The sequence below is a fragment of the Microcaecilia unicolor genome, chromosome 1 (genome assembly GCF_901765095.1).
Source record: "Microcaecilia unicolor chromosome 1, aMicUni1.1, whole genome shotgun sequence".
Taxonomy (NCBI): domain Eukaryota; kingdom Metazoa; phylum Chordata; class Amphibia; order Gymnophiona; family Siphonopidae; genus Microcaecilia; species Microcaecilia unicolor.
The window spans coordinates 306,236,151-306,262,748 of NC_044031.1; the positions used below are offsets into that span (position 1 = coordinate 306,236,151).

Consider the following 26,598-nt stretch of genomic DNA (forward strand, 5'->3'; position numbering starts at 1 on the left):
TTTGCTTCCATGTGTTGAGTGTATGTTCATCTTTTGTTTTATTCCATGCTTGTTCGAGTTTCCTGGTTTGTGTTTTTAACTTTTTCAGTTCATCGTTGAACCATGGTGTCGAGTTATGCTTGCATGGGGTTCTTGTTTGTAAGGGCGCAGTTTCATCTAGTATGCTTTTGCATCTTTTGTCCCATTCTATGAGGTAGTATATGGAGTCTGTTTGTGTTGCCCATTCGTTATTGTATATTAGTTGCCAGAATGTTTTCATGTCTACTTGACCTCTTGTGCTGTAGGATGTATGTTCTAGTATTCGTTGTATACCCTTCTTCCGCCAATGTAGGGATAAGTTTAGTTTATAGTAGTCAGTCCAGGGTATCTCTGTCCATTTCGTATTTGTTATTGTTAGGTTCTAGTCTGTTGAGAGTTTGTGTGAGATGAGATCAAGTGTGTGCCCTTTTATGTGGGTTGCTTGCAGTTGTGGCCATTTGAGATTGCATAAACAGAGAAATTCCTTAAATTCTCGTGCATTGATAGAGTTCGGGTCTTCTAAGTGAAGGTTGATGTCTCCTAGTAGTAGTGTATTGGAGTTGGTTACACATGTGTTTGAAATGAAGTCCATGAAGTTGGTCTGGCGTACGTTCCAATTACCTGGAGGTCTGTAAAACAAGACATAATTCAAATGATCGCGTTTTGTTGTGGATTCTGATTGAGGCAATTTCAAGTTGAGGTGTTATGGACTCAGCAGTGGTTTAGGTGGTAAAGTGGGGCCGATAGATTAGTGCTATGCCTCCGTCTCTCTTTTCTTTTCTGGTCCAGTGTGTGATTTTGTATCCTGGAGGGCACAGGTCTAGGATTATAGGGTCCTTTTGGTCATGGATCCAAGTTTCAGTGAGGAAGAGTAGGTCGAGGTTTTCTGACATGATCCAGTCTGTTAGTATTGCTGTTTTATTTACAGCGGATCTGGCATTGACGTAGCCCACTTGGCTTGTTTGGAATGGGTCTTCTGTATTTGGTGTTAAGTGGACTTTTTTTAGTTGTCGTTTCTTTGTTGAGGTGAGTTTGTTTGGGCCCTTCTTTCCCTTCTGTTGTGGTTGTTCGCATGTAAGTGTTCTTCCTTTGTTTAGGTTGTTATCAGTTTAGTGAGGTGTGGTGTATTTGATCAATCTATGATGATTGTGTAGTATGGGTATGATGTTGTTTTCTGCAAGTGGGGTGGTTAGAGTTAGGTGGATCAGTGTTAAGGAGTAGATTATTAGGAGTAGTTTGAGGGTATTCATTATGGTATATATTTCCTATGAATAAATGACGCAAACATTCATACAGGGGTCCCGTTAATGACATCCATCAAATGTGAACTTCAGCCATTGTCTGTGTATATAAGGGGGACATCAGACCATCTGGTGAACATTTATTTATGTGACCGATACGTGCGATGTTCTGTATGTACCTTCGAAATGCTATTCTTTGGAGGCGGTGTTTAAAGACTGCTAAAGTAATGTACACACTGTAATAAAGAAGTTTCAGACCAATGGATGATAAGTACTAAAACATTTCCTGATGTAGATTCTTTCATTTGAAACAGAGAACTATACTGGAATGGACAGCGGCAATTGAAATGGACAATTTACTGAACCTTATTTAATTTAATGTATTTTGCGAGACGTGCAGGGGCATTTTCGATATGACGTCTAAATCCGATTCTGGACATTTTGCGAAAAACATCCAAAAATCCAGTAGTGAACATGGCCATCTTCAAACCAGAAAAACGTCCAACTTTTTGTTTTGAAAATGGTCATGTGCTAGATGTTTTTGTGCTCAGTGCGTCAATCTTTTTGGACCATTTTTTGGGGGGAAAAATCCAAGGGAAAAACACAAAAAAGAAGTCATTGGGATGTATGGGGAGGTCAGCATTCTTAATAGACTAGCCACATAGACATCCCAGCAGAGCAATGAGGCACCCCTAGGGGGCACTGCAATGGACTTCAAATAAAAGTCTGAAGGGGCAAAACCGTGTCTATAATTATGATGAGAGCTTGGTAACAACCTAAGCACCAGAATCTGCAAGTCATGCCTGATAAAGCATGACCTATTTCTCAATTCTATCATGGTCCAAGAGAAAAACAGGATTGCTTATGAACTACTTACCCAATGCAGTCAACTGACCACATTCCTGCACAGTGACATGCACTCCAGGCTAACCCAGCAACTTCAACACCTGGGCATGGAATGAAGGTCACAGAATATACGTCACAAACTCATTTGGAGCTTGAGACCCAGGAATTGCAATTTGCTGATGCAATTATTGACTTTGCAATAATTTCTCAGGTTCAAAGATCCAGAACATGAGGAGGGGCTTGTCAGCCTTCAAGGACTTTTGCCTGCACCAGAACCATATAAAGAAATGCTGGAAACCAAGGGTGGGGGAGCTGGTTTTTCCGCTTGACCTGAACTCCAAGCCACCCACTCTGCCTGCACTGCTGTGACCCTGCCAGTGATTTTCTGCATCCAGCTGTTCATCTGCTAGCCTCATCTACATTCAGGTTGTATACAGCTCTGTGTATTGTTAAAAGGTTACGATAGAAAGCCTGATTCTAGGCCTGTCCTAGGGTTTGAGGTGTATTCACTCTGACCTCTTTTCTGATATTCCTGAGTTATCTTGCATTCACCTGTAATTACATATAATTCTTAGTTAATCATGTTTTTATCTATTGTTAGTTTCTCTTGCTTGTAAATAAATAGCCTTTATTTTTATAATAGTTGGTTTGTTTCCTATCTTGTTATTTCCCGGAGCAATAAAACTTGGGTACACATCTCAGCATGGCCCTCTTGAATGGTGAGCTCTCCAAAACCCACCAAAAACCTATTATACTCAACTGTACACCACTACAATAGTCCAATCACAATCAGGTTTCCGCTCCAACCACAGCACCGAAACAGTACTAATCACTCTCCTAACCAAATTCAAACAAGAAATTGCAACTGGCAAGAGTGTACTTCTCCTACAATTCGACATGTCGACTGCATTCGACATGGTTAACCATAAAATACTACTAAACATACTAGAATACTTCGGGATCAGTGGAAGCGTACTCAGTTGGATCAATGGCTTCCTAACCGCAAGAACATACCAAGTGATAGCAAACTCAAATACATCACTACCATGGAAACCAGAATGTGGAGTACCCCAAGGATCACTGCTATCACCGACCCTTTTCAACCTAATGATGACCCCATTAGCCAAATTCCTATCCAACCAAGGCCTTAACCCCTACATCTAAGCAGATGATGTCACGATATACATCCCGTTCAAACATGATCTAAAAGAAATCACAAACGAAATCAAACTTAGCCTCCAAATCATTAACTCATGGGCGGATACATTTCAATTAAAACTCAACGCAGAAAAAACACAGTCTCATCCTCTCATCATCACACAACACGAACAAACACACACATATAAACACCCCAGACTACACCCTTCCTGTTTCAGACAGCCTGAAAATTCTCAGAGTTACAATCAACCGAAATCTCACTCTAGACAGCCAAGCGAAAAATACAATAAAGAAAATGTTCCACTCAATGTGGAAACTTAAACGAGTAAAACCTTTCTTCCCGAGGGAAATATTCCGCAGCCTGGTACAATCAATGGTTCTAAGTCACCTAGACTACTGCAATGCAATCTATGCTGGATGCAAAGGCAAATCATAAAGAAACTCCAAACTGCCCAAAACACCGTAGCCAGTCTCATATTTGGAACAACGAAATACGAAAGTGCCAAGCCCTTACAAGAAAAACTACATTGTCTCCCAATCAAAGAGCGAATCGCGTTCAAAATCTGCACCCTGGTTCATAAAATTATTCACGGCGGCAAGGCCCCACTCTACATGGCAGACCTTATAGACCTACCAACCAGGAACACAAAAAGGTCAGCACGCACATACCTAAATCTCCACTACCCTAGCTGCAAAAGACTAAAATATAAATCAACATATGCATCCAGCTTCTCTTATATAAGCACACAACTATGGAATGCACTTCCAAACATCATGAAAACAATGCACGAGCTAACAAACTTCTGGAAATCGTTAAAAACCAACCTGTTCATAAAGGCATACCAGAATGATTCAACCTAAACATCTGAACCCTGCAACAGAATCGAAACTGTTGCCAGAACTGGACAAAACTTAACTCTCTCTCCTTGAATACTTAATATGCTCTGTCACTTATGAACATTAACACCAGACCACTCTGTATTTCTCTTACCGGAATTGGCAATCACCATCACGGTACTTTGTAAGCCACATTGAGCCTGCAAAGAGGTGGGAAAATGTGGGATACAAATGCAATAAATAAATAAATAAAATACATAGGTACAGTAGGTTTTTGTTGTGTTTTGGAGGGTTCACACTTTCCTCCACAAGTTTACCAGTTAGAGTGGGATATGGGCCTGGGTCCCCCTCTCTACAGTCCATTGCACCAACCACTAGGCTATTCCAGGGACCTGCATGCTGCTCTAATAGGACTGGTCATAAGTACATAAGTACATAAGTAGTGCCATACTGGGAAAGACCAAAGGTCCATCTAGCCCAGCATCCTGTCACCGACAGTGGCCAATCCAGGTCAAGGGCACCTGGCACGCTCCCCAAACGTAAAAACATTCCAGACAAGTTATACCTAAAAATGAGGAATTTTTCCAGTCCATTTAATAGCGGTCTATGGACTTGTCCTTTAGGAATCTATCTAACCCCTTTTTAAACTCCGTCAAGCTAACCGCCCGTACCACGTTCTCCGGCAATGAATTCCAGAGTCTAATTACACGTTGGGTGAAGAAAAATTTTCTCCGATTCGTTTTAAATTTACCACACTGTAGCTTCAACTCATGCCCTCTAGTCCTAGTATTTTTGGATAGCGTGAACAGTCGCTTCACATCCACCCGATCCATTCCACTCATTATTTTATACACTTCTATCATATCTATCATATCTCCTCTCAGCCGTCTCTTCTCCAAGCTGGTCATAACATCTCAAGCTCTCAGTAGAAGCTGGTGTGTACTATTTTATTCACAGCTTTGGGGGATGGGACAGAGTCAGTGACCACTGGGGAATAAGGAGGGTTTATGCCTTTATTGCTTCAGTGGTCATTTAAGGCACCTTGGGGCATAATCGAACGAGGCTGGCCATCTATATGGCCGGCCCCATAAAGCAGCGTCCCGACCGTATTATCGAAACAAGATAGCCGGCTATCTTTCGTTTCGATAATACAGTCGGAGCCAGCCAAATCTCAACATTTGGGCCAGCTTTAGAGATGACCGGCATTGGTTTTCAGCGATAATAGAAACTAATGGCGGCCACCTCAAACCCGGCCAAATCCATGGCATTTGGTCGTGGGAGGAGCCAGCATTTGTAGTGCACTGGTCCCCCTGACATGCCAGGACACCAACCGGGCACCCTAGGGGGCACTGCTGTGGACTTCAAAAATAGCTCCCAGGTGCTTACCTCCCTTACCTTGTGTGCTGAGCCCCCCAAATCCCCCCAAAACCCACTCCCCACAACTGTACACCACTACCATAGCCCTTAGGGATAAAGGGGGGCACCTACATGTGGGTAGAATGGATTTTTGTGGGGGGGGGGGGGTTGGAGGGCTCCCATTTACCACCACAAGTGTAATAGGTAGAGGGGGTATGGGCCTGGGTCCACCTGCCTGAAGTGCACTGCACCCACTAAAAACTGCTCCAGGGACCTGCATACTGCTGTGATGGAGCTGGGTATGAAATTTGAGGCTGGCATAGAGGCTGGCCAAAAAATGTTTTTTAATTTTTTTTTGGGTGGGAGGGGGTTGGTGACCACTGGGGGAGTAAGGAGAGATGATCCCCGATTCCCTCCGGTGGTCATCTGGTCAGTTGGGGCACTTTTTGGAGGCTTGGTCCTAAAAATAAATGGACAAAGTGAAGCCGGCCAAGTGCTCATCAGAGCCAGCCTTCCTTTTTCCATTATCAAACCACGCCCCCGTCCCGCCTTCCATACTGTGCTGAAATGCCCCCTTTAACTTTGGCCGGCCCTGCGACGGAAAGCAGTTGGAGCCGGCCAAAATCGGCTTTCGGTTATACCGATTTGGCCGGGTTTAGGAGATGGCCGGCCATCTCCCGATTTGTGTCGGAAGATGGCCAGCCATCTCCTTCGAAAATAAGCAGGCTTCTGGTCACTTAGTCTTGATTGAAACAGGTCTAGACAAAAAGTCTTAATTTTGTTCCAATATTGCAGAAAATGTCTCTCTTTTGGTGCCGCTCATGTCCCACCCAAAACATGCCCCCTTGAAATATGGATGAACTGTGGAGCAAAACTGAGGCATCAGAATTGCAACTTGGACATTTTTGAGAGAAAAACGTCCTTCTGCCACCTTAAATGACATTTTTGGATGTTTTTGTTTTGAAAATGAGCCCCTTAATCTCTTATAATATTCTTTACTGAAATTTTCTCTCAGCGATTTCTGCTTGATAGTTGTTCCTTCCTCCAGTCCAGTGGCGTTCTTAGCCTGGATGACACCTGGGGCAGATCGCCAATGTGCCCCCCCCCCGGGTGCACCTCCCCCCCGGCAAAATGACACCCCCCGGGTGCACGCCGCTGGGGGGGGGGGTGCCGCGGCACGCGCCTGTCGGCTTCGAGTTCGCTAACTTCGCTCATTCGCTACAGCTCCCTCTGCCCCGGAACAGGAAGTAACCTGTTCCGGGGCAGAGGGAGCTGCAGCAAACAAGCGAAGTTAGCGAACTCGGAACCGACGGGTGCGTGCCGCAGCACCCCCCAGCTGCGTGCACCCAGGGCGGACCGCCCCCACCCCCCCCCCTTGGTACGCCACTGCTCCAGTCCTAGATATTTCAATATACCTTCCTGTTCAAGTTCCTTTATCTTCCAGCAAACAGTCAAACAGGATATCAAAATATGGGTAACGTAATTTCAATATAGTTATAACATCAAATCTATTCAAATATCATCACAACTATGGCCAATTACAAAAAAATGTCTTTATTCAAATTTATACAAAATGATTAAAAAATATCAAAACTACCTACACTGTTAAAACACAATAGCATTTATGACATACCTATAACTGCCCACATTCCCTCATACAGCAATCAATTGAAAGTCCCAATGAATAGATGATGTACTTATCTCAAAAGTCCTTCCAATAATCTCTTCGACAGAGTCCACACTATGGCGTCAATCTACATCCAACGACCAGAACACAGTCAGTGGAACCTCATCATACCATCCAGTTGGTGAAGCGCTGTCAGGATTGTGAAGAGAAAAAAAGGCCAAAATGCCCAATACCCAGGGGCGTTGTGGCAGCCTAATGGATTGTCATCAAAATAATATCCACTCATAGAGCCAATATTTCCATTTAACTGCTCTCCTCATTCAAAGTTCACTGAACCCTACACGGTCTGTGTTTCCCTCTTCAAGCGTCATCAGGGATTGGATATCTGAATACACACAACACAATCACTATCGCACTCCCCTACATACAAAATCCCAAAACCATAATATAAAAATTCAAACCAAACTTTATAATATTTCACAGGCAAGTTGGCAGTTGGGAACTTGTCATCAGGCTCTCACTGCACATGGCGGGCTCACCAAAGACACCCGCACATGCGCATAGAGCCTGCCGGAGATTCAGCATAATATATCCAATGGAGGCACACGCACTATACGCTCAACCAATCGACTTCCTTGTTGAGACCATAGGGCGTGACAGTGCTCCACATAAAAATGAATTGTTGTTCTTTCCTTGACGAAAATAGTGGAACATTCCCACCCCTAGGTCCCATCACTTGACACAAAACTACAAATTTCAAATCCTGAATGGAATGACCTGCCTCCACCCAGTGAGACAAAAGGGAGGTTTCCATTCATTGTACATGCAAGTTGCTTAAATGTTGAGCTATACAAAATTTAATCTTGCGAATAGTTTGACCAATATACCACATATGACAGAGACAACAGATCCCATGTATACAATGAATAGAATTACAATCTGTGTGAGAATACAATTTGAAAACACAACCATCAGAATGTGGTATAGAGGGGCCTAATCGAACGTCGCTGGCCAAATAGGTCGCCGGTGATCTATTGTGGTGGTGGTGCTACAGTTGGCCGGAACCGTATTATCGAAAAAGATGGCCGGCCATTTTTTTTTCAATAATACGGTTTAGCCTGGCCAAATGGCGTGGATTTCGCCGGGTTTGTTTTTCAGCAATAATGGAAAAAAATACCGGCGATCTCCAACCCGGCGAAATCCAAGCCATTTGGTCATGGGAGGAGCCAGCATTTGTAGCGCACTTGTCCCCCTGACATGCCAGGACACCAACTGGGCACCCTGGACATGTGGGTACAGTGGGTTTTGGAGGGCTTCCATTACCAGCACAAGTGTTACAGGTGGGGGGGGGGGGGGGGGTCCGGGTCTGCCTGCCTTAAGTGCACTGCGGTACCCACTAAAAGTGCTCTAGAGACAGGACTTGTTGCTGCTGTATAAGCTTGCCACACCAGTTGACACCTGAACACTAATCTCTTTGAAAAAGTCCTTTATTTGAATAAGCACGTTTACTCACAGGTAACTGAGATTAGCAGTAGGTCAGAGCTGGCAGAATGGTGTACAATGCCCTCTTTCAGCCACATTCAAGGTAAGAACTAAGTTCTCTAATGTGGCTAACACATGAAAGGGATCTAAAACTGGCTTACAAACATGGCCACTACCTCATGGACTAACGGAAGTAAAACAAGGCACACTCTGACCCAGTTAGCAGGGGGAAAAGCACCATGGGAGTACAGCCCAGTACCGTACACCCACCACAATGCATTGCTGATGTGACTCTGCAGTGCACCTAACAGAAAAGGTGTCACACTCACCCCAGAGCCACATCACAACCAATAAAAGGCTGTCGGAGGATAGAACACATTCTGCCGTCATGGAGGTGGGTACAGCATTTGAGACTGGCATACAGGCTGGCAAAAAAGGTTTTTAATTTTATTTTTTTAGTGTGGGAGGGGGTTGGTGACCACTGGGGGAGTATGGGGAGGTCATCCCCCATTCCCTCCGGTGGTCATCTGGTCAGTTGGGGCACCTTTTTGAGGCTTGGTCGTGAAAATAAAAGGACCAAGTAAACCCGGCGAAATAATGCTTATCGCCGGTTTTTTTTTCATTATTGGTGAAAGCCGGCCATCTGGTAGCCACGCCCACGCCCGCCCATGTCCCGCCTTTGCTTAGCCGGTAACACGCCCCTTTGAACTTTCGCTGGCGAGGCGACGGGGAAAGCGGCGATGTCAAAAACGCAGCTTTCGATTATACCAATTTTGCCACTTTTCCGAGATCGCCGGCCATCTCCCGATTTGTGTCGGGAAATGGCCGGCGATCACTTTCGATTATAAGCTGGATAGTGATCTTATTTATCTTTAATGCATATTGACAGTACAAACAGTGCCCACAAGCATAATGTGCCTGTTCTTGTTGATAATTAAAATTAAGACCATTGGAAGTGTGCCTGAATAACATTTCCCCCAGATTCCTCCTATGAGTATAGGTAAACATTGGAACATCTTGAAACTGGGGATGTATAGACAGGTTAGTCCAATGTTTCCTAATTATATTGGTAATCATATTAGAAACATGTGTATAGGGCAATATGCAAGTGAGGCAATGACGTTCCTTCACCATGGTCAACTGTTGTAACCATTGACGTTAATAATTATAAAGCTAATTAACTGCCCTACGTATAATTTTGGAGGGATACCCATGTTGTTTGAAATGTATAATTATAGCTCTAACTTGTTCCTGAAAATCATGACAGGAACTGCACAATCTACGAATTCGAAGAAACTGACTACTGGGTATAGTATTCTTCAAATTTTGGGTATGGTGACTATGATAATGTAAGATGGCATTACAATCATTGTCCTTCCAAAACAATCGTGTAATAAACTGACCATCCACCCAACAAATATTGACATCCAAGAAATTAACACTGGAACCTCCCACATGATGAACAAACTTAATATTGGGATCTGTAAAATACTCAACAAACTGTTGCAAACTGGTCAGTGTACCCTTCCAAATAAGAAGGATGTCATCTATACATTGAAGCCACCCCACCACCTTTGAAAAATATGAAGAGGGGTACTCAATGATCTCGTAACAGAGGGGGCTACAGTCACCCCTTTAATTAACAAAAAAGTTGTTATATAATAACCATTTATGTATAATGAGAAAGAATAACAGAATATAACCATATATGTATAATGAAAGAAAACAGGACATATCCTTATATGAACAATAATTTAGAATAGAAGAAAATCACAAGATTTAGGAGAAATGAAACTTATAACAGTATATAAGTGCAGAATGAGAAAGCCTAGCTGAGCAGATTTTGTCATTTCAGTCTGAGTGTCTTGCTTACTGGGGAACCAAAACTGCTCCAGAGGGATTAATCACTTTTGTATTGACTTAGAGAAGTACCAATAAAGGTTTTACTTGGTTGCGTCTAAACTAAGTCTGATTGTCTCTCTTATTCCAGCCAGAGAGATTTTTCTCTAAGGCTAAAGTGTTTTCCCCTCCTAAGAAGACCAAAACTATTATAATACCTCTGTCTTGACCATGGTGTGACTTCACCTTGAGTGCTGTGTTCAGTTCTGGTCACCATATCTGAAAAAAGATAGCGGAATTAGAACAGGTTCAAAGAAGAGCAACTAGAATGATAGAGGGGATGGAACTGCTCTGATATGAAGAAAGGCTAAAGAGGTTAGGGCTCTTTAGCTTGGAAAAGAGAAGGCTGAGGGGGAATATTATTGAGATCTACAAAATCCTGAGTGGTGTGGAGCAGGTGGAGGTGAATTGATTTTTCATTCATTGAAAAAGTACGAAGTCCAGGGGACACGCAATTAAATTGCATGGGAATACTTTTAAAACCAATGCTTTTTTTTGTAGGAAAAAAGGTACCTTAGGGGTGAGGTCACAATCTGGCTCCGCCCCTTCAGTAGCCACACCTACAGTAACCACACGCCTGTTTATATGCACCATGGCTAGCAAAAGAGATCACTGAAAATATTACACCAGTATAGGAGAAGAAAAAATAACTTGTCATTTTTTTCCATTATAAATCACTTCTATAAGCCGGTACAGCTCCAGTATACCCAAAATGACACAAACCAAATTAGCACACAGACCAGGAATTAGGAGAACAGTCTTGCCAAATATGAACCACAATACGTTATCAAAATCTCAGAACCTAACAAACAGATCCTTATTCAGACACGTGGCGTTGCAGTCACACATGCAAAACAGATAGCTCCTCTTCAAATACAGGCAAAAATTAACCTGAAATCCTAAGAAGCTAGACTCTGCATGCAGCACACTAGCAGAAATAAACATCTTAACTCCTCCTATACAGTGTAAAATAAGACAGATGTAAATTCTCAAACTGGACATATTCATCATGTTGGTCCCAGTCTCAGATTCTGCTGCTCTCTATCTGTTCTCTTAACTCCATTTCCAGGGCTTCCTGTCCATTTATTTCTTTACTTTCCTCCTTTCTTCTTCATTTCTTGCCCTACATCCATAAGTAAAAACTGAGTCCTCCGCAGACTTGACTAGAAGAGTTAGAGTGGATCCAGCTTTTGACTATTTTCACCATCCATGTGCAGTTTTTCTCCTCTCGACCCTTTCCCTCATCTCCTTCCATGTGCATCTTCTTCTTTTCTCTTTCCTCCCCTCCATCTACGTCCAGCATTTTTCCGCTCTCCCATCTCTTGCATCCATGTGCAGCATTTTTATCCTCCCCTCCATCTCTGTGCATCTCCTTCCTCTGTCTTCCCTCCCCTCCATCCATGTCCAGCGATTCTCCTCTCTTACCTGTCCACTCCTCCAGCCATCCATGTCCAGCAATTCTCTTTCTCCTGCTTTCCTCTCCATCCATGTCTAGGTGAAGATGTGATTCCATGTGCCCCAATGAATGGAGATTTTAATTGTACTTCCAGTATTTATAATACCAGGCTTCCCAAGGCAGATTACAACAACAGTTAAGATGAACCCATCACACAGGTTATCCTCATCCTCACTGAAATTTTGCCAATTGTATTGTATAGGACAGTGTAGAAAAATGAGCACAAAATACAGTTTCTTTATATCTACATATGGGAAGCTTTCAAATAAATTAAAAAGCTGTCCAATAAGTTACAAAATAATCTTTTCTCCTCCACCTTTGAAGGCACTGACTATCCAACTAGAACAGCTTTACATGTTTTAGAGATGGACCAGGCATAGGCAGTCCCTTATTTCTTATTATCTTTTTGCTATTGTTTTCAATAGCGTTTGGAATTCTTTTGGGTGAAGCAGTGTGATAGACTCACCCCATCAGCAGTCTCCCGCTTTTTCTAACCTCCACTCCAGAGTCCAGGATGTCTCTCTCCTGCGCCCCCACCCCCTGTGCACGGGTCAAATGAACATTTCCTCCCTCCCCAATGTCTCTCTTCTGCGCCCCCTCCCTTGCCAGCATCGCTAAACATTTCCCCATGCATCCTCCCTACCATGTACATTTCAAAATGATTTTCCCTTTCTGAGTGCTAACAGTAGCAGCATTTCACATTCAGCTGCCTGCCCTGCGTTGTCTCAGGAGTCCTTTCTCTCTGCCGTGCTGCGCTCTGCCCCCTTTGCTGTAACTTCCTGTTTCCGCAGGGGCACGGCAGAGAGAAAGATTCCTGGGCTGATGCAGGACAGGCAGCTGAATGTGAAACACTGCTTCTGTTAGTGCTCTAAAGTTGAATTGGAACAGGTATGGGGAGGGGGGTTGCGAGAGAAGCTTAGGACAGCTACCGTTGGTAGCAGCGGCAGTGGCGAGAGAGAGAAAGAGAGCGCAGCTGAAAAAAGGTGCCGGTATGCTGTACCGGCGCGTACAGTCACAAAAAAAGCCCTGTTTAAAACAAATAGGAGGATATATTTTTTCACTCAAAGAATAGTTAAGTACATAAGTATTGCCACACTGTGACAGACCAAAGGTCCATCAAGCCCAGCATCCTGTTTCCAACAGTGGCCAATCCAGGTCACAAATACCTGGCAAGATCCCAGAAAAGCTCAATACATTTTATGCTGCTTATCCCAGAAATAAGCAGTGGATTTTCCCCAAGTCAATTTAATAACGACTTTTCCTTTTTAAACCCCGCTAAGCTAACAGCCCTTATCACATTCTCTGGCAACAAATTCCACAGTTTAATTACAGTTTGAGTGAAGAAAAATTTTCTCAGATTCATATTAAATTTACTACTTTGTAGCTTCATCACATGCCCCCCAGTCCTAGTATTTTTGGAAAGAGTAAACAAATGATTCACGTCTAAAATTCCACTATATCCTTTTTGAGATGTGGCAACCAGAACTGAACACAATATTTGAGGTGCTGTCGCACCATGAAGCAATACAAAAGCATTATAACGTCCTCACTTTTGTTTTCCATTCCTTTCCTCGTAATACCTAACATTCTATTTGCTTTCTTAACCACCACAGCACACTGAGTAGAGGGTTTCAACGTATCATCAACAACAACACCGAGATCCCTTTCTTGGTCTGTGACTCCTAATGTGGAACCTTGCATAAAAAGGGAATTGTGAGACTAAAAGATACTGCGAACCGCTATGTGAATAATGATGAAGAAAAAGCAAATTTGCTAAATAGATACTTCTGTTTTCACAGAAGAAAATCCTGGAAAAGGACCGCGATGGACTGGAAAAAGTACAAATGAGATTGAAGTGGATAGAGCACCGCTCACGGAAGAGAGTGTGTATGAACAACTTGAAAAGCTAAAGGTGGACAAAGCCATGGGACCGGATGGGATCTACCCTAGGATATTGAGGGAGCTCAGAGAGGTTCTGGCAGGTCCTCTTAACGATTTGTTTAATATATCCTTGCAGACGGGAGAGGTTCCGAGGGATTGGAGAACGGCGGATGTGGTCCCTCTTCACAAAAGTGGTGATAGGGAAGAAGCTGGAAACTACAGGCTGGTAAGCCTCACTTCGGTTACTGGAAAAGTAATGGAAGCGATGCTGAAGGAAAGGATAGTGAATTTCCTGGAAGCCAATAAGTTGCAAGATCCGAGACAACATGGTTTTACCAAAGGGAAATCGTGCCAAACAAATCTAATTGAGTTCTTTGATTGGGTGACAGGAGAATTGAATCAGGGACGAGCTATGGACGTAATCTACTTAGATTTCAGCAAAGCTTTTGACACGGTTCCCCACAGGAGGCTCTTAAATAAACTGGATGGGCTGAAGATAGGACCCGAAGTGGTGAACTGGATTAGGAACTGGTTGACGGACAGACGCCAGAGGGTGGTGGTGAATGGAATTCGCTCTGAGGAGGGAAAGGTGAGTAGTGGAGTGCCTCAAGGATCGGTGCTGGGGCCGATTCTGTTCAATATATTTGTGAGTGACATTGCCGAAGGGTTAGAAGGTAAAGTTTGCCTATTTGCGGATGATACTAAGATCTGTAACAGAGTGGACACCCCGGAGGGAGTGGAAAACGTAAAAAAGGACCTACGGAAGCTAGAAGAATGGTCTAAGGTTTGGCAATTAAAATTCAATGCAAAGAAATGCAAAGTGATGCACTTAGGGAGTAGAAATCCACGGAAGAAGTATGTGTTAGGCGGGGAGAGTCTGATAGGTACGGATGGGGAGATGGATCTTGGGGTGATAGTATCTGAGGATTTGAAGGCGACGAAACAGTGTGACAAGGCGGTGGCCATAGCTAGAAGGTTGTTAGGCTGTATAGAGAGAGGTATGACCAGCAGAAGAAAGGGGGTGTTGATGCCCTTGTATAAGTCGTTGGTGAGGCCCCACCTGGAGTATTGTGTTCAGTTTTGGAGGCCGTATCTTGTTAAGGATGTAAAAAGAATTGAAGCGGTGCAAAGAAAAGCTACGAGAATGGTATGGGATTTGCGTTACAAGACGTATGAAGAGAGACTTGCGGACCTGAACATGTATACTCTGGAGGAAAGGAGAAACAGGGGTGATATGATACAGACATTCAAATATTTGAAAGGTATTAATCTGCAAACGAACCTTTTCCGGAGATGTGAAGGCGGTAGAACGAGATGACATGAAATGAGATTGAATGGGGGCAGACTCAAGAAAAATGTCAGGAAGTATTTTTTCACGGAGAGAGTAGTGGATGCTTGGAATGCCCTCCCGCGGGAGGTGGTGGAAACGAAAACAGTAACGGAATTCAAACATGCGTGGTATAAACATAAAGGAATCCTGTTCAGAAGGAATGGATCCTAAGGAGCTTAGCCGAGATTGGGTGGCAGAGCCAGTGGCAGAAGGCGGGGATGGTGCTGGGCAGACTTATACGGTCTGTGCCAGAGCTGGTGGTGGGAGGCGGGACTGGTGGTTGGGAGGCGGGGATAGTGCTGGGCAGACTTATACGGTCTGTGCCAGAACCGGTGGTGGGAGGCGGGGCTGGTGGTTGGGAGGCAGGGATAGTGCTGGGAAGACTTATACTGTCTGTGCCCTGAAAAGGACAGGTACAAATCAAGGTAAGGTATACACAAAAAGTAGCACATGTGAGTTTATCTTGTTGGCCAGACTGGATGGACCGTGCAGGTCTTTTTCTGCCGTCATCTACTATGTTACTATGTTACTATTACGTAGCTATAGTTCAGGTTTCTCTTTCCCACATGCATCACTTTGCACTTGCTCACATTAAATGTCATCTGCCATTTAGATGCCCAGTCTCCCAATCTTATAAGGTCCTCTTGTAATTTTTTACAATCCTCTCGTGATTTAACAACTTTGAATAACTTTGTGTCATCAGCAAATTTAATTACTAGTTACTCCCGTCTCTAAGATCATTTATAAATATGTTAAAAAGCAGCTGTCACAACACAGACCCCTGAGGAACCCCACTATCTACCCTTCTCCATTGAGAATACTGACCATTTAACCCTTCTCTCTGTGTTCTATCCTTTAACCCTTTGGTTCCCAAACCTGGTCCTGGAGGCACCCCAGCCAGTCAGGATTTGTGGATATCCACAATGAATATTCATGAGAGATATTTGCATGCACTGCCTCCACTGCATGTAAATCTCTCGCATGAATGTTCATTGTGGATATCCCAAAAACCTGAGGTGCCTACAGGATCAGGTTTCGGAACCACTGCTTTAACCAGCTTTTAATCCAGAATAGGATACTACCTCCTATCCCATGACTCTCTAATTTCTTCTGGAGCCTTTCATGAGGTACTTTGTCAAACGCCTTTTGAAAATCCAGATACAAAATATCAACCGGTTCGTCTTTATCCACATGTTTGTTCACCCCTTCAAAGAAATGTAATAGATTGATGAGGATAGATTTCCCTTCACTAAGTCCATGTTGGCTTTGTCTCATTAATCCATGCTTTTGAATATGCTCTGTAATTTTGTTCTTTATAATAGTCTCTACCATTTTACTCGGCACCAACATCAGGCTCACCAGTCTATAATTTCCCGGATCCCCTCTGGAACCTTTTTTAAATATCAGTGTTACATGGGCTACCCTCCAATCTTCTGCTATGTCAGCTGGTCCCTCCTCCACTGACTGGCCGAGGCTGATACTGCTTAGCTTTTCCAGATTCACGGCTGGCCAGCAGGCTTCAATCACAGCCCTGTCCTCACTTAGTTACTCTCTGGCTCCGGCACTCTTCTCAAATGGTGATCACCCTCCGTTATCTTTACAACAGGTTCCCATAAAATGCACAGCAACTCCAATGCTTCTTATAAGTTAGGGTTTATTTTGGTTCAATCTTTAGTTACACAGTCCACAACGTTCTCTGATTCTCCTTATCTCAACATAGTTCAGCACACCTCTCTAGGAAGCTCTACTGTGTGCCCAGTTTCTTCTGACACTGCTTTAACTCTTCAGCAATTTGTCAGTTTCATTAGCTTTGTAACATCAGTGCATTGTATCACGTACACTTTCATTCAACCGGACAGTTTCATTTAATTTCTTTCCCATATCCCCCTTCCTTCAAAGCACAGCCTTCTGTCTTCAGAGGCAATTTACCTGGCCAACCTCTTCCACAGGCTCTTTCCCCACTGCATCAACCTTCTTTCTCCAGTCTTAAACAGTTCAGGTATTGTAGTAGACAGAAAACCTTTTACTTTACCCCCTGGAGTCCGTGCCAGAGCTGAGATCTCCATACACTCCTCTCCCAGTCCCTCAGCTGTCTCCATTTTATCATACTCCATAGCTTCCTCCTCACAAGGTTCCCCCAGCTGTTCCTCATCACCCTGATCAGAGACCATTTCCCAATCATCATCCCCACCCTCCTGTGAGTCTTGCCTAGGGATTCTGGGGACAGTAGTTTCTTCCCCTAGTCAATATTCTGACTGGTCTCTTGGCCACTAGGGGGTGAATCTCCTGTGTACCAGGAACCTGAGAGTGAAACCCCTCTTTCTCGAGTCCCTGTCTCAGCACTCTTTCAGTCTGATTTCTCCCCGACCCCTTATAGGTACCACGCTCGATTTTAAAGATAAATTACATATTACTAACAATAGTTCCGCCAGTTCATTTTTCAAATCTATCAGTACTCTGGGATGAATACCATCCGGTCTAGGAGATTTGCTACTCTTCAATTTGTCAAATCGCCCCATTACATCCTCTAGGTTTATAGAGATTTCATTCAGTTTCTCCGACTCGTCAGCTTTGAATACCATTTCTGGCACCAGTATTTCTCCCAAATCTTCCTTGGTGAAGACCGAAGCAAAGAATTCATTTTAATCTCTCCGCTATGGCAATATTTGTCTTCCCTGATCGCCCCCTTTACCTCTTTCCTATCTGGACATTTTATTTTTCCATCTCTTTTGTGCTTTCCTGTCTGTCATCTGCTAATTCCTTCTTCAAGCGGCTGCAGTCCGTTTGTCTTTTCTCCTGTTTAGATCATTTCTCTGCTTGGCTTTGTTCCTGAGAATCTTGCTCCTGAAGGTCTGTTCTGTGTTTCTATGAGTCTTGTGTTTCAAAGCTTTGCTTTGTTTCTGTGTGTTTCCTTTTGTACCTTGATCCTGAAAGCCTGGCTGTAAAGCCACACCCTGCCCTTGGTGTCTGTATCTGTTTGACTCTACCCTTGGCTTCTGCTTTAAGTATAGCCCTGCTTTTGACTCTTGCTATAGTTAAGCTCTGTGTTTAAGCCAATCTCTGGCCCTCATGATCAAAAGCAAACTCCGGTGCTAGAGGCTGTTAACGCCATACTAGCGCCGGAGTTTGCTGCCGACCCATGATCAGAGCCCTCAAGCGCCTGAAACAACGCACTCGAGGGCTCTTAGCGCAAGTAGCATGCAAATGCATGCTAAACAGGGCTTCTAGCGCAATTAGCTTGCAAATGCATGCTAATCAGCGCCTAACGCATTCATCCCCAATGATCAGCGGCCAGCGCGTCAAAGATTGGGTTGCTGGCCGCGGCAAAATCAACGCCAGCTCTGAGCTGGCGTTAGACTTTGCGGATCATTGGGGAGGAATGGTGAGCCCTGTCCAGCATGCAGTTGCATGCTGGCAGGCCCCCGTTCCCCCCCAAAGCAAACACAAACGGGGGAGTGGAGGTCCGGTGGACCTCCGGTCCCCCCCAAATGATCCGACCCCCTCCATGCCCAGGGAGGGCTGGAGATCTGGTGGGTCTCCAGCCCCCCGAACCCCCATAAATCGTGGTGGCTGCCTCCGGCCAAATGCTGTCCCACCCTCCCACTCAGCGACGGGGGGGCTGGAGGTTCGGTGGGTCTCCAGCCCCCCAAACCCCCATAAATCGTGGTGGCCACCTCCGGCCAAAAGCTAACACACCCTGTTATCCATCGACGGGGGGGTGGGGGGGGTGGAGGCTGGAGGTCTGGTGGACCTCCAGCCCATCCCAACTCCTCCCCCCCCCCAGCGTTCTGCATTGAATCCCTGGTGGTCCGTGTCCGCCCCCCTACCTTTTGTTGGAGGAGGGACGCAGCCTGCCTGCCTCCTTCCTCTTCCTGTCGGCGCCACTGAAAAATGGCGGCGCCCAGCCCCGCCCAGTGCATCCTGGGATGCACTGGGCGGGGCTACAGACCATGTAAGGGAATCGCTCCCTTACATGGTCTGTAGCTCTGCCCAGCGCATCCCAGGATGCAATGGGCGGGGCTGGGCGCCGCCATTTTTCAGCGGCATCGACAGGAAGAGGAGGGAGGCAGGCAGGCTGCGTCCCTCCTCCAACAAAAGGTAGGGGGGCGGCCGGGAGGGACGGAGGGTGACCACGGACCACCAGGGATTCAATGCAGAACGCTGGGGGGGGAGGAGTTGGGGTCCACCGGACCTCCAGCTCCCCCCCCCCCCGTCAATGGATAACAGGGTGTGTTAGCTTTTGGCCGGAGGCGGCCACCACGATTTATGGGGGTTCGGGGGGGGGGGGGGGCTGGAGACCCACCGGATCTCCAGCCCTCCCTGGGCATGGAGGGGGTCGAATCGTCGCTGGGTGGGAGGATGGGAGAGGGTTTGGCCGGCGGCAGCGGCGGCCTCAACGTTTTCTGGGGGTTTGGGGAGGGGGCTGGAGACAACGTTCGGTCCTCCAGCCCTCATTGTTCGGGCCTGGCAGGCTGTTTGACAGGTTTGGGCTTTTGACAGCCCAGATCTGTCAAACAAGTGCGGGAGGATTGTGCTGAGCGCATGCTCAGGCGCAATTCTCCCGCACTTCAACATGATAATCAAAGATAATAGCACTGCTTAGATTTGCATGCATTATCTTTGATCATCGATGCAGAAAAGCCCTGCGCTGTCCCGGCGCTATTTTTAGGGCGCTGTTTGGAACAGCGCAGGGCTTTTGATCATGAGGGCCTCTGTGTTTAGCCAAGCTCTGTTCTTGTTTTCCCTGTTCTGTTTCCTATGTGTGTAGTTCTTGTCTGTTAATTCTGAGAGTCTGTAGAAGCCAGCATCGTCCCTGATTATGTCACTGCCTTGCACCTGTGTCTGCTGTCTCGCAGTCTGCCTGGCCTTTCCCTTTCTAGCTGTGGGTGCTGGAAAGCACATTGTTTCTTTGTTTGTTTGTCTTCCCTTAGTCTGCTTAATCCTTTGCCTGCTATGTTTGCTTCCTGGCTCTTGAGCTCTGTTTCTGCCAAGTTCTGTTCCTGTTGTGTGTTTGTGCCAGGTTCTGCTCCTGCTCTATGTTTGAGCTAGTTCTGTCCCAGTTCCCTGCTAAGCCAAGTCCCTTTCAGTATCCTGTTCCAGTCAAGCCAAGCCAAGTCTGTTCCAGTATCCTGTTCCAGTCAAGCCAAACCAAGCCCGTTCCAGAATCCTGTTCCAGCCAAGCCAAGCCCATTCCAGAATCCTGTTCCAGCCAAGCCAAGTCTGTTCCAGAATCCGGTTCCAGAATCCTGTTCCAGCCAAGCCTGTTTGAGAATCCTGAATCCTGTTTGAGAATCCTGAATCCTGTTCCAGGCAAGCCTGTTTGAGAATCCTGAATCCTGTTTGAGAATCCTGAATCCTGTTCCAGCCAAGCCTGTTTGAGAATCCTGAATCCTGTCCCTGCCTTGTTTATTGTCTTGCTTCTATTATTAATGTTGCCTAGCTCCTACCCTTTCTTCCCTGTCTAGTTGTGCTTTGTCTTGTTTCTTTCAGTCTAGTCCTGTCTGGATCCAGTCCTTGCCTTGTCCTTGTCCTTTTCTGGACCCAGTTTTAACCTACTTCCGTGTTTTGCCTTGTTTTGGATTTCTGGGTCCCAGTACCAGTTTTAATCTAGTTCCGAGTCGTGCCTTGTCCTCTCTGGGTCCAGTTCTGGCCCTTTGCCTTCTTTTCTTTTCTTTTCCTTGCCTCGTCTGGATCTGGTTCTTGTGTTGTCCATTGTGTTTAGTTACCTCTGTCCTGCCTTGTTGAGTCTATTAGTTTATCCTAGTCCAGTCTGTTCTGATTCCTGCCTGTGCCAGCCCTGGCGATTTGTCTGCTAAAGCTCTGGCTTTGGTCCAAGGGCTCACCATTCCTGACAGTTGTGACACTGGCCTCTCCCACAGTGTTCCACCATTCTCATGGTCTTTCCTCCTCCACCCTTCTAGCTAGCATCTGCAGAGAAGGGCGACAAAGATGATACAGGGGATGGGACAACTTCCCTATGAGGAAACAGACTCCATATACTGCCTCATAGAATGGGACAAAAGATGCAAAAGCATACTAGATGAAATTGCGCCCTTAAGAACAAGAACCCCATGCAAGCATAACTCAACACCATGGTTCAACGATGAACTGAAAAAGTTAAAAACACTAACCAGGAAACTTGAACGAGCATGGAGTAAAACAAAAGATGAACATACATTCAACACATGGAAACAAATACAAAGAAAATACAAATACGCAATAAGACAGGCCAAAAGATCATACTATAAAACCAAAACAGGGACAGATTACAAAGACATGAAGAAATTATACCAACTCGTGAACAAACTCCTAGACACCAACTTGGTTACTACCATGAATACAGACATCCCATCTGCAGATAAACTTGCGAAGTACTTCAATGAAAAAATTGTAAACCAACGCAACACACTACCTCAGAACAACACCGACAATGAAAACTTCCTTAATGAATTGGACTCAACCATTGGAGAATACCTGGCAGATCGGACCTGGTTAAACTTCACCCTCCTTACCATCTAAACAGTAAGGAGGGAGGGGGAAGGGGAAAGGAAATAGGACTTGATTATACTGCTTTTCTGTGGTTTTTGCAACTACATTCAAAGCAGTTTACATAGTATATACAGGTACTTATTTGTACCCGGGGCAATGGAGGGTTAAATGACTTGCCCACAGTCACAAGGAGCTGAAGTGGGAATCAAACCCAGTTCCCCAGGATGAAAATCCACTGCACTAACCACTAGGCGACTCCTCCACTAGCAACATTCCATCTAGAATCTCAAATAGTAGCAACAGAATCTCAAATAGTAGCAACATTCCATGTAGAATCTCAAATAGGGAAATGGGACTTGATATACTGTATATACAGGCACTTATTTGCACCTGGGGCAATGGAGGGTTAAGTGACTTGCCCAGAGTCACAAGGAGCTGCAGTTGGAATCTAACCCAGTTCCCCAGGATCAAAGTCCGCTGCACTAACCACTAGGGATACTTAGTCTACCTAAATCTAGGTGTGGTTTATAGACTAAGCCTAGGGAGTTATAGAATATACCTAGCGGCCATGACAGCACCTAACTCTAGCCTCGTCCATTTACGCGGAAGGAGAGCTGCCTGTTAGGTGCGGAGCAGGTATATTCTAAAACTCTGCAAGTACTTTTTTGGAGCCCCCACAACTGCCCATTGCATGCCCATAGCCATGCCAGAGGTTACAGGAAGGGAGGTGTATATCAACTTAAGTTAGTAAGACCTCTACCAATAACACAGACTGCTGATAAGTGAATAAGATCCACTTTGCATATCTGCCTGTTGCAGCATTTCAGTAAAAGTTGTTGAGTTATTATGAGCACTGGAGTGATGAGTCTTCTGTGGAGTGTGAGTGAAGGTTCTTCCCTCTGGGGCTGACAGAGAAGTAATAAGGTGCAGCTTAAAACCCTATGGCCTACAGGGATCAAGCCCAGTTCAATAAAATAGAACTTTCTTTGTGTCCCAGGTTTGGGTACCTGACCTGGGAGCTTAGTAGGTGCTCAGGACGTGTGCAACTAACAAGAAATAAATGTAATAATATATAGTGAATTTTCAGAAAGATTGAGGTTTCAAGAACTGCAAGGCTGGAGATGCAAGAGGGAGGACCAGTTCCCTAATCTGTTCTTCCTTTGCAGGACCCACTGGATCCACCTTAAGGAGGTGGGCAATCCCAGAATGACCTCATCAGGGGGAGGGGTGAAGGGCTTTGCGCATACTCTGCTGCTTTCTTTTTCTTTATCTCTCCAGCTGCAAAGCTTGGGAAAGACTCAGAACAAAAGCAGAAACATTCTGTCTTGGGGTATGGAAATCCCTGCAAGACCCAGTCTCAGGTCTGCAGAGGGAATTTATCTGAGACCTGGAATCAGCACAACCTCCTCCTGTTTTATTCATCTTTCCAGGAAAAGGGAAATCTCCAGCCTGAATCCATCTCAGCTCCAGAATTCAGAGGGGAAACAGCAGGGAAATGTCTGCCCTGGTTTCTGATCAGGTAAGAAATTATTCTCTCTCCTCTTGTGCACAGGATTCCAGCACTAAAAGGAAAATATTTCTGTGCAGCTTTTCCAGCTTTCTCTTCTCTCTCCTTATTTGTCTGTGTTGAGTGAAGCAGTGGGTCTGGTTTACAAACATTTAATATACAGTTTAGCTAAGCAAAAGATCAAAGTGCAGCTCTTCCAGCTTTCTCTTGTTTTCTTATTTGTTGTGGACTGAAGCAGTGACTTAGTGGTTGTTAGAGGTGTGAAAAATTAATAGTCCCCTGGGGGACCAGACCACAAGGATTCATGAGAATATCAGGAGAGAAGGAGTGTTATCTATTTACTTATACTTGGCCCCTTTGATAGGCTTAGGTTCGGGATTGGGGTCCACGATTATGCATTTATATGGTCAGGAATGTGTGATGTAAAACTTCTGTTGGTTTTCCTGACCTGCAGACAGGATAGTGCAATCCAGGCCCAGCAGGTTAGTCTCCTGCCATTCTCCCTTCAGTACCACCTTTGATGAGTCTTCCAGGTCTTGGTCCAGTTCCTCCGAGTCAGAGATCTATACATGACCCACAGTACTTTCTCTTTTCTCCATTTCCCCTGCGTTTCAGATACTTAGAAATTATTGTATTATTGGCAAACAATTATATGTAGAAGAGGTTAGTGGCACTCAAACATCAAGATTATATTCTTGCTAATACCACTATTATAATGATAAAATGAAGGAGGAAAAGCCTCAAAATATTCCAGGGCAAAAGCTCTTAGGTATCAATATCAGGTGAATTTTCGAAAGAGAAGGGCGCCCATCTTCCGACACAAATCGGGAGATGGGCGTCCTTCTCGCAAGGCCGCCCAAATCGTCATAATCGAAAGCCAATTTTGGGCGCCCTCAACTGCTTTCCGTCACGGGGACGACCAACGTTCATGGGGGCGTGTTGGCATCATACCGAAGGCGGGACTGGGGCGTGAGTGATGGGCGTCCACGGCCGATATTGGAAAAAAGAAGGGCGTCCCTGACACTTGGCCGACTTTACTTGGTCCATTTTTTTTCACGACCAAGCATCAAAAAGGTGCCCGAACTGACCAGATGACCACCGGAGGAAATCGGGGATCACCTCCCCTTATTACCCCAGTGGCCACTAACCCCCTCCCACCATAAAAAAAAAAAAGTTGAAAAATAACTTTTTTGCCAACCTCAAATGCCATACTGAGGTCCATCGCAGCAGTATGCAGGTACCTGGAGCAGTTGTAGTGGGTGCAGTGCACTTCAGGCAGGCGGACCCAGGCCCATCCCCCCCTACCTGTTACACTTGTGGTGGTAAATGTGAGCCCTCCAAAACCTACCACAAACCGACTGTACCCACATGTAGGTGCCCCCCTTCATCCCTAAGGGCTATGGTAGTGGTGTACAGTTGTGGGGAGTGGGTTTAGGGGGGGTTGGGGGGCTCAGCACACAAGGTAAGGAAGCTATGCACCTGGGAGCAATTTTGAAGTCCACTGCAGTGCCCCCTAGGGTGCCCAGTTGGTGTCCTGGCATGTCAGGGGGACCATTGCACTACGAATGCTGGCTCCTTCCACGACCAAATGGCTTGGATTTGGTTGTTTCTGAGATGGGCGTCCTCGGTTTCCATTATCGCTGAAAACCAGGAATGACCATCTCAAAAACGACCTAAGGACGACCATCTCTAAAGTCGACCTAAATTTCATGATTTGGGCGTCCCCGACCGTATTATTGAAACGAAAGATGGACGCCCATCTTGTTTCGATAATACGGGTTGCCCCATCCCTTTACGGGGCCGTCCTGTGAGGACGCCTTCATGAAAACTTGGGCGCCCCGTTCGATTATGCCCCTCTATGTGTCATAGGCATAAAAACCTCCTTCATGTCATTGTATTTTATGAAAGTACTTATTACAAATCAAAACTTATCTTAAACAATAGTGATTAAATTTTTGACTGTGAAATGCTTCCCAGCTTGGTCCGACATGTTTAACAACTCTGCTTCAGGGACCAAAAAGTGCATGCAGGTACAAAAAAACTTAGATTATGAGCCCTGTAGGGACAGAGAAAGCATCTGTATGTAATGTGTACAGCGCTGCATACGTCTAGTAGCACTATAGAAATGATTAATAGTAGTAATAAATCTGCTCTGACTGTAAAAAAAATCACAAAAACTATGTAGATCAAATTGTCTATACATTTTTAGTGTCAGGTTCTCGAGGCAGAACTGGAATTCGTGAGCCCTTGGACCACCCTGGAACTGGATACAAGGTGGAGCAGGACTGGACTTCTGGACTGGAGTTGCAACGGAGGCAGGTCAAACTAGAACAGGCAGAAAGAAACAGCTTCACCTGCGCTTGACCACCGTTCCTCAGGAGTTGAGCTCCTGAGTGCTGGCGGCCAGCAGGACTTGTAGGATAGGGCAGGAACTGAAGACCCAGAGGACCAACCCTGGGTCGAGGATACACGAGGGAGGCTTGGCACAGAACTAGGCTAGGACTGAAAGCTGCTACGCAGCCACTAAGCAAGAAACACAAGACAGACAAAGCAGGACTCCGGATAAACACTAGCTAGGCAGAAGCAGGATTCAGGATATACACTCAGGATATACCCACTAGCTAGGCAGAAGCAGGATTCAGGATATACACTCTGGATATATACACTAGCTAGGCAGAAGCAGGATTCAGGATGTACACTCAGGATATACACACTAGCCAGGAAGCAACAGGGTTCAGGGCAACACATAAGCTGGTCAGCAGACAGAAGAATACACCAAGATACTAGCAGAGTCTGGGGCAGGTGGCAGACAATAGCATAAACTGGGGATAGCAGAGTCTTGGGGCTGGCAGCAGGCAATAGAAAAAACCAGGAGCTAACAGAGTCTTGGGCAGCCAGCAGACAATAGATTAAACCAGGAATAGCAGAGTCTTGGGGCTGGCAGCAGACAATAGAATAAACCAGGAACTAACAGAGTCTTGGGGCTGGCAGCAGACAATAGAATAAACCAGGAACTAACAGAGTCTTTGGGCAGGCAGCGGACAGAAGAATAAACCAGGAGCTAACAGAGTCTTAGGCTGAAGCTTCAGCAGCTCCAAACACAGACAGAGAGTACAACAATGGCTGAAGCTTCAGACTCCAAACACAGAGTAAGGCAAAAGGAGGACTAGCAGTCCACAGACACAAAGCAGAATGGCACAAGCCCACACGGAAGGACTAGCAGTTCACAGGTACAATAGACAGAAGGGCAAAAGCCCACTCAGAAGGACTAGCTGTCCACAGGCACAATAAGCAGACGGGCAAAAGCCCAGAGACAGGCTAAGTAGCAGGGCAACAGTACACTCACTAACCTGATGACCTTTAGGCATAACACAATGCAAAGGCCCTGAATGCAAGCACAGCACTTCCTTATGAAGGCTCTCACTGATGAGGTCACTACTGGAGGACAGGAGCAGGGAACACACTGACACC

General features: G+C 45.4%; 1 protein-coding gene across 1 annotated transcript in view; it reads left to right on the forward strand.

Moving 5' to 3' along the window:
* Positions 1 to 2,358: 2,358 nt before the first annotated feature.
* The window catches only part of LOC115477167 (zinc finger protein 2-like), a 54,467-nt gene continuing 30,227 nt past the window's right edge, over positions 2,359 to 26,598 (forward strand). Inside the window, exons 1-2 of the mRNA XM_030213860.1 lie at positions 2,359 to 2,531; positions 23,051 to 23,139. Of these exons, the coding sequence (XP_030069720.1) occupies positions 23,116 to 23,139 (24 nt within the window). The 5' untranslated portion in view covers positions 2,359 to 2,531; positions 23,051 to 23,115. The remainder of the gene's footprint in view (positions 2,532 to 23,050; positions 23,140 to 26,598) is intronic.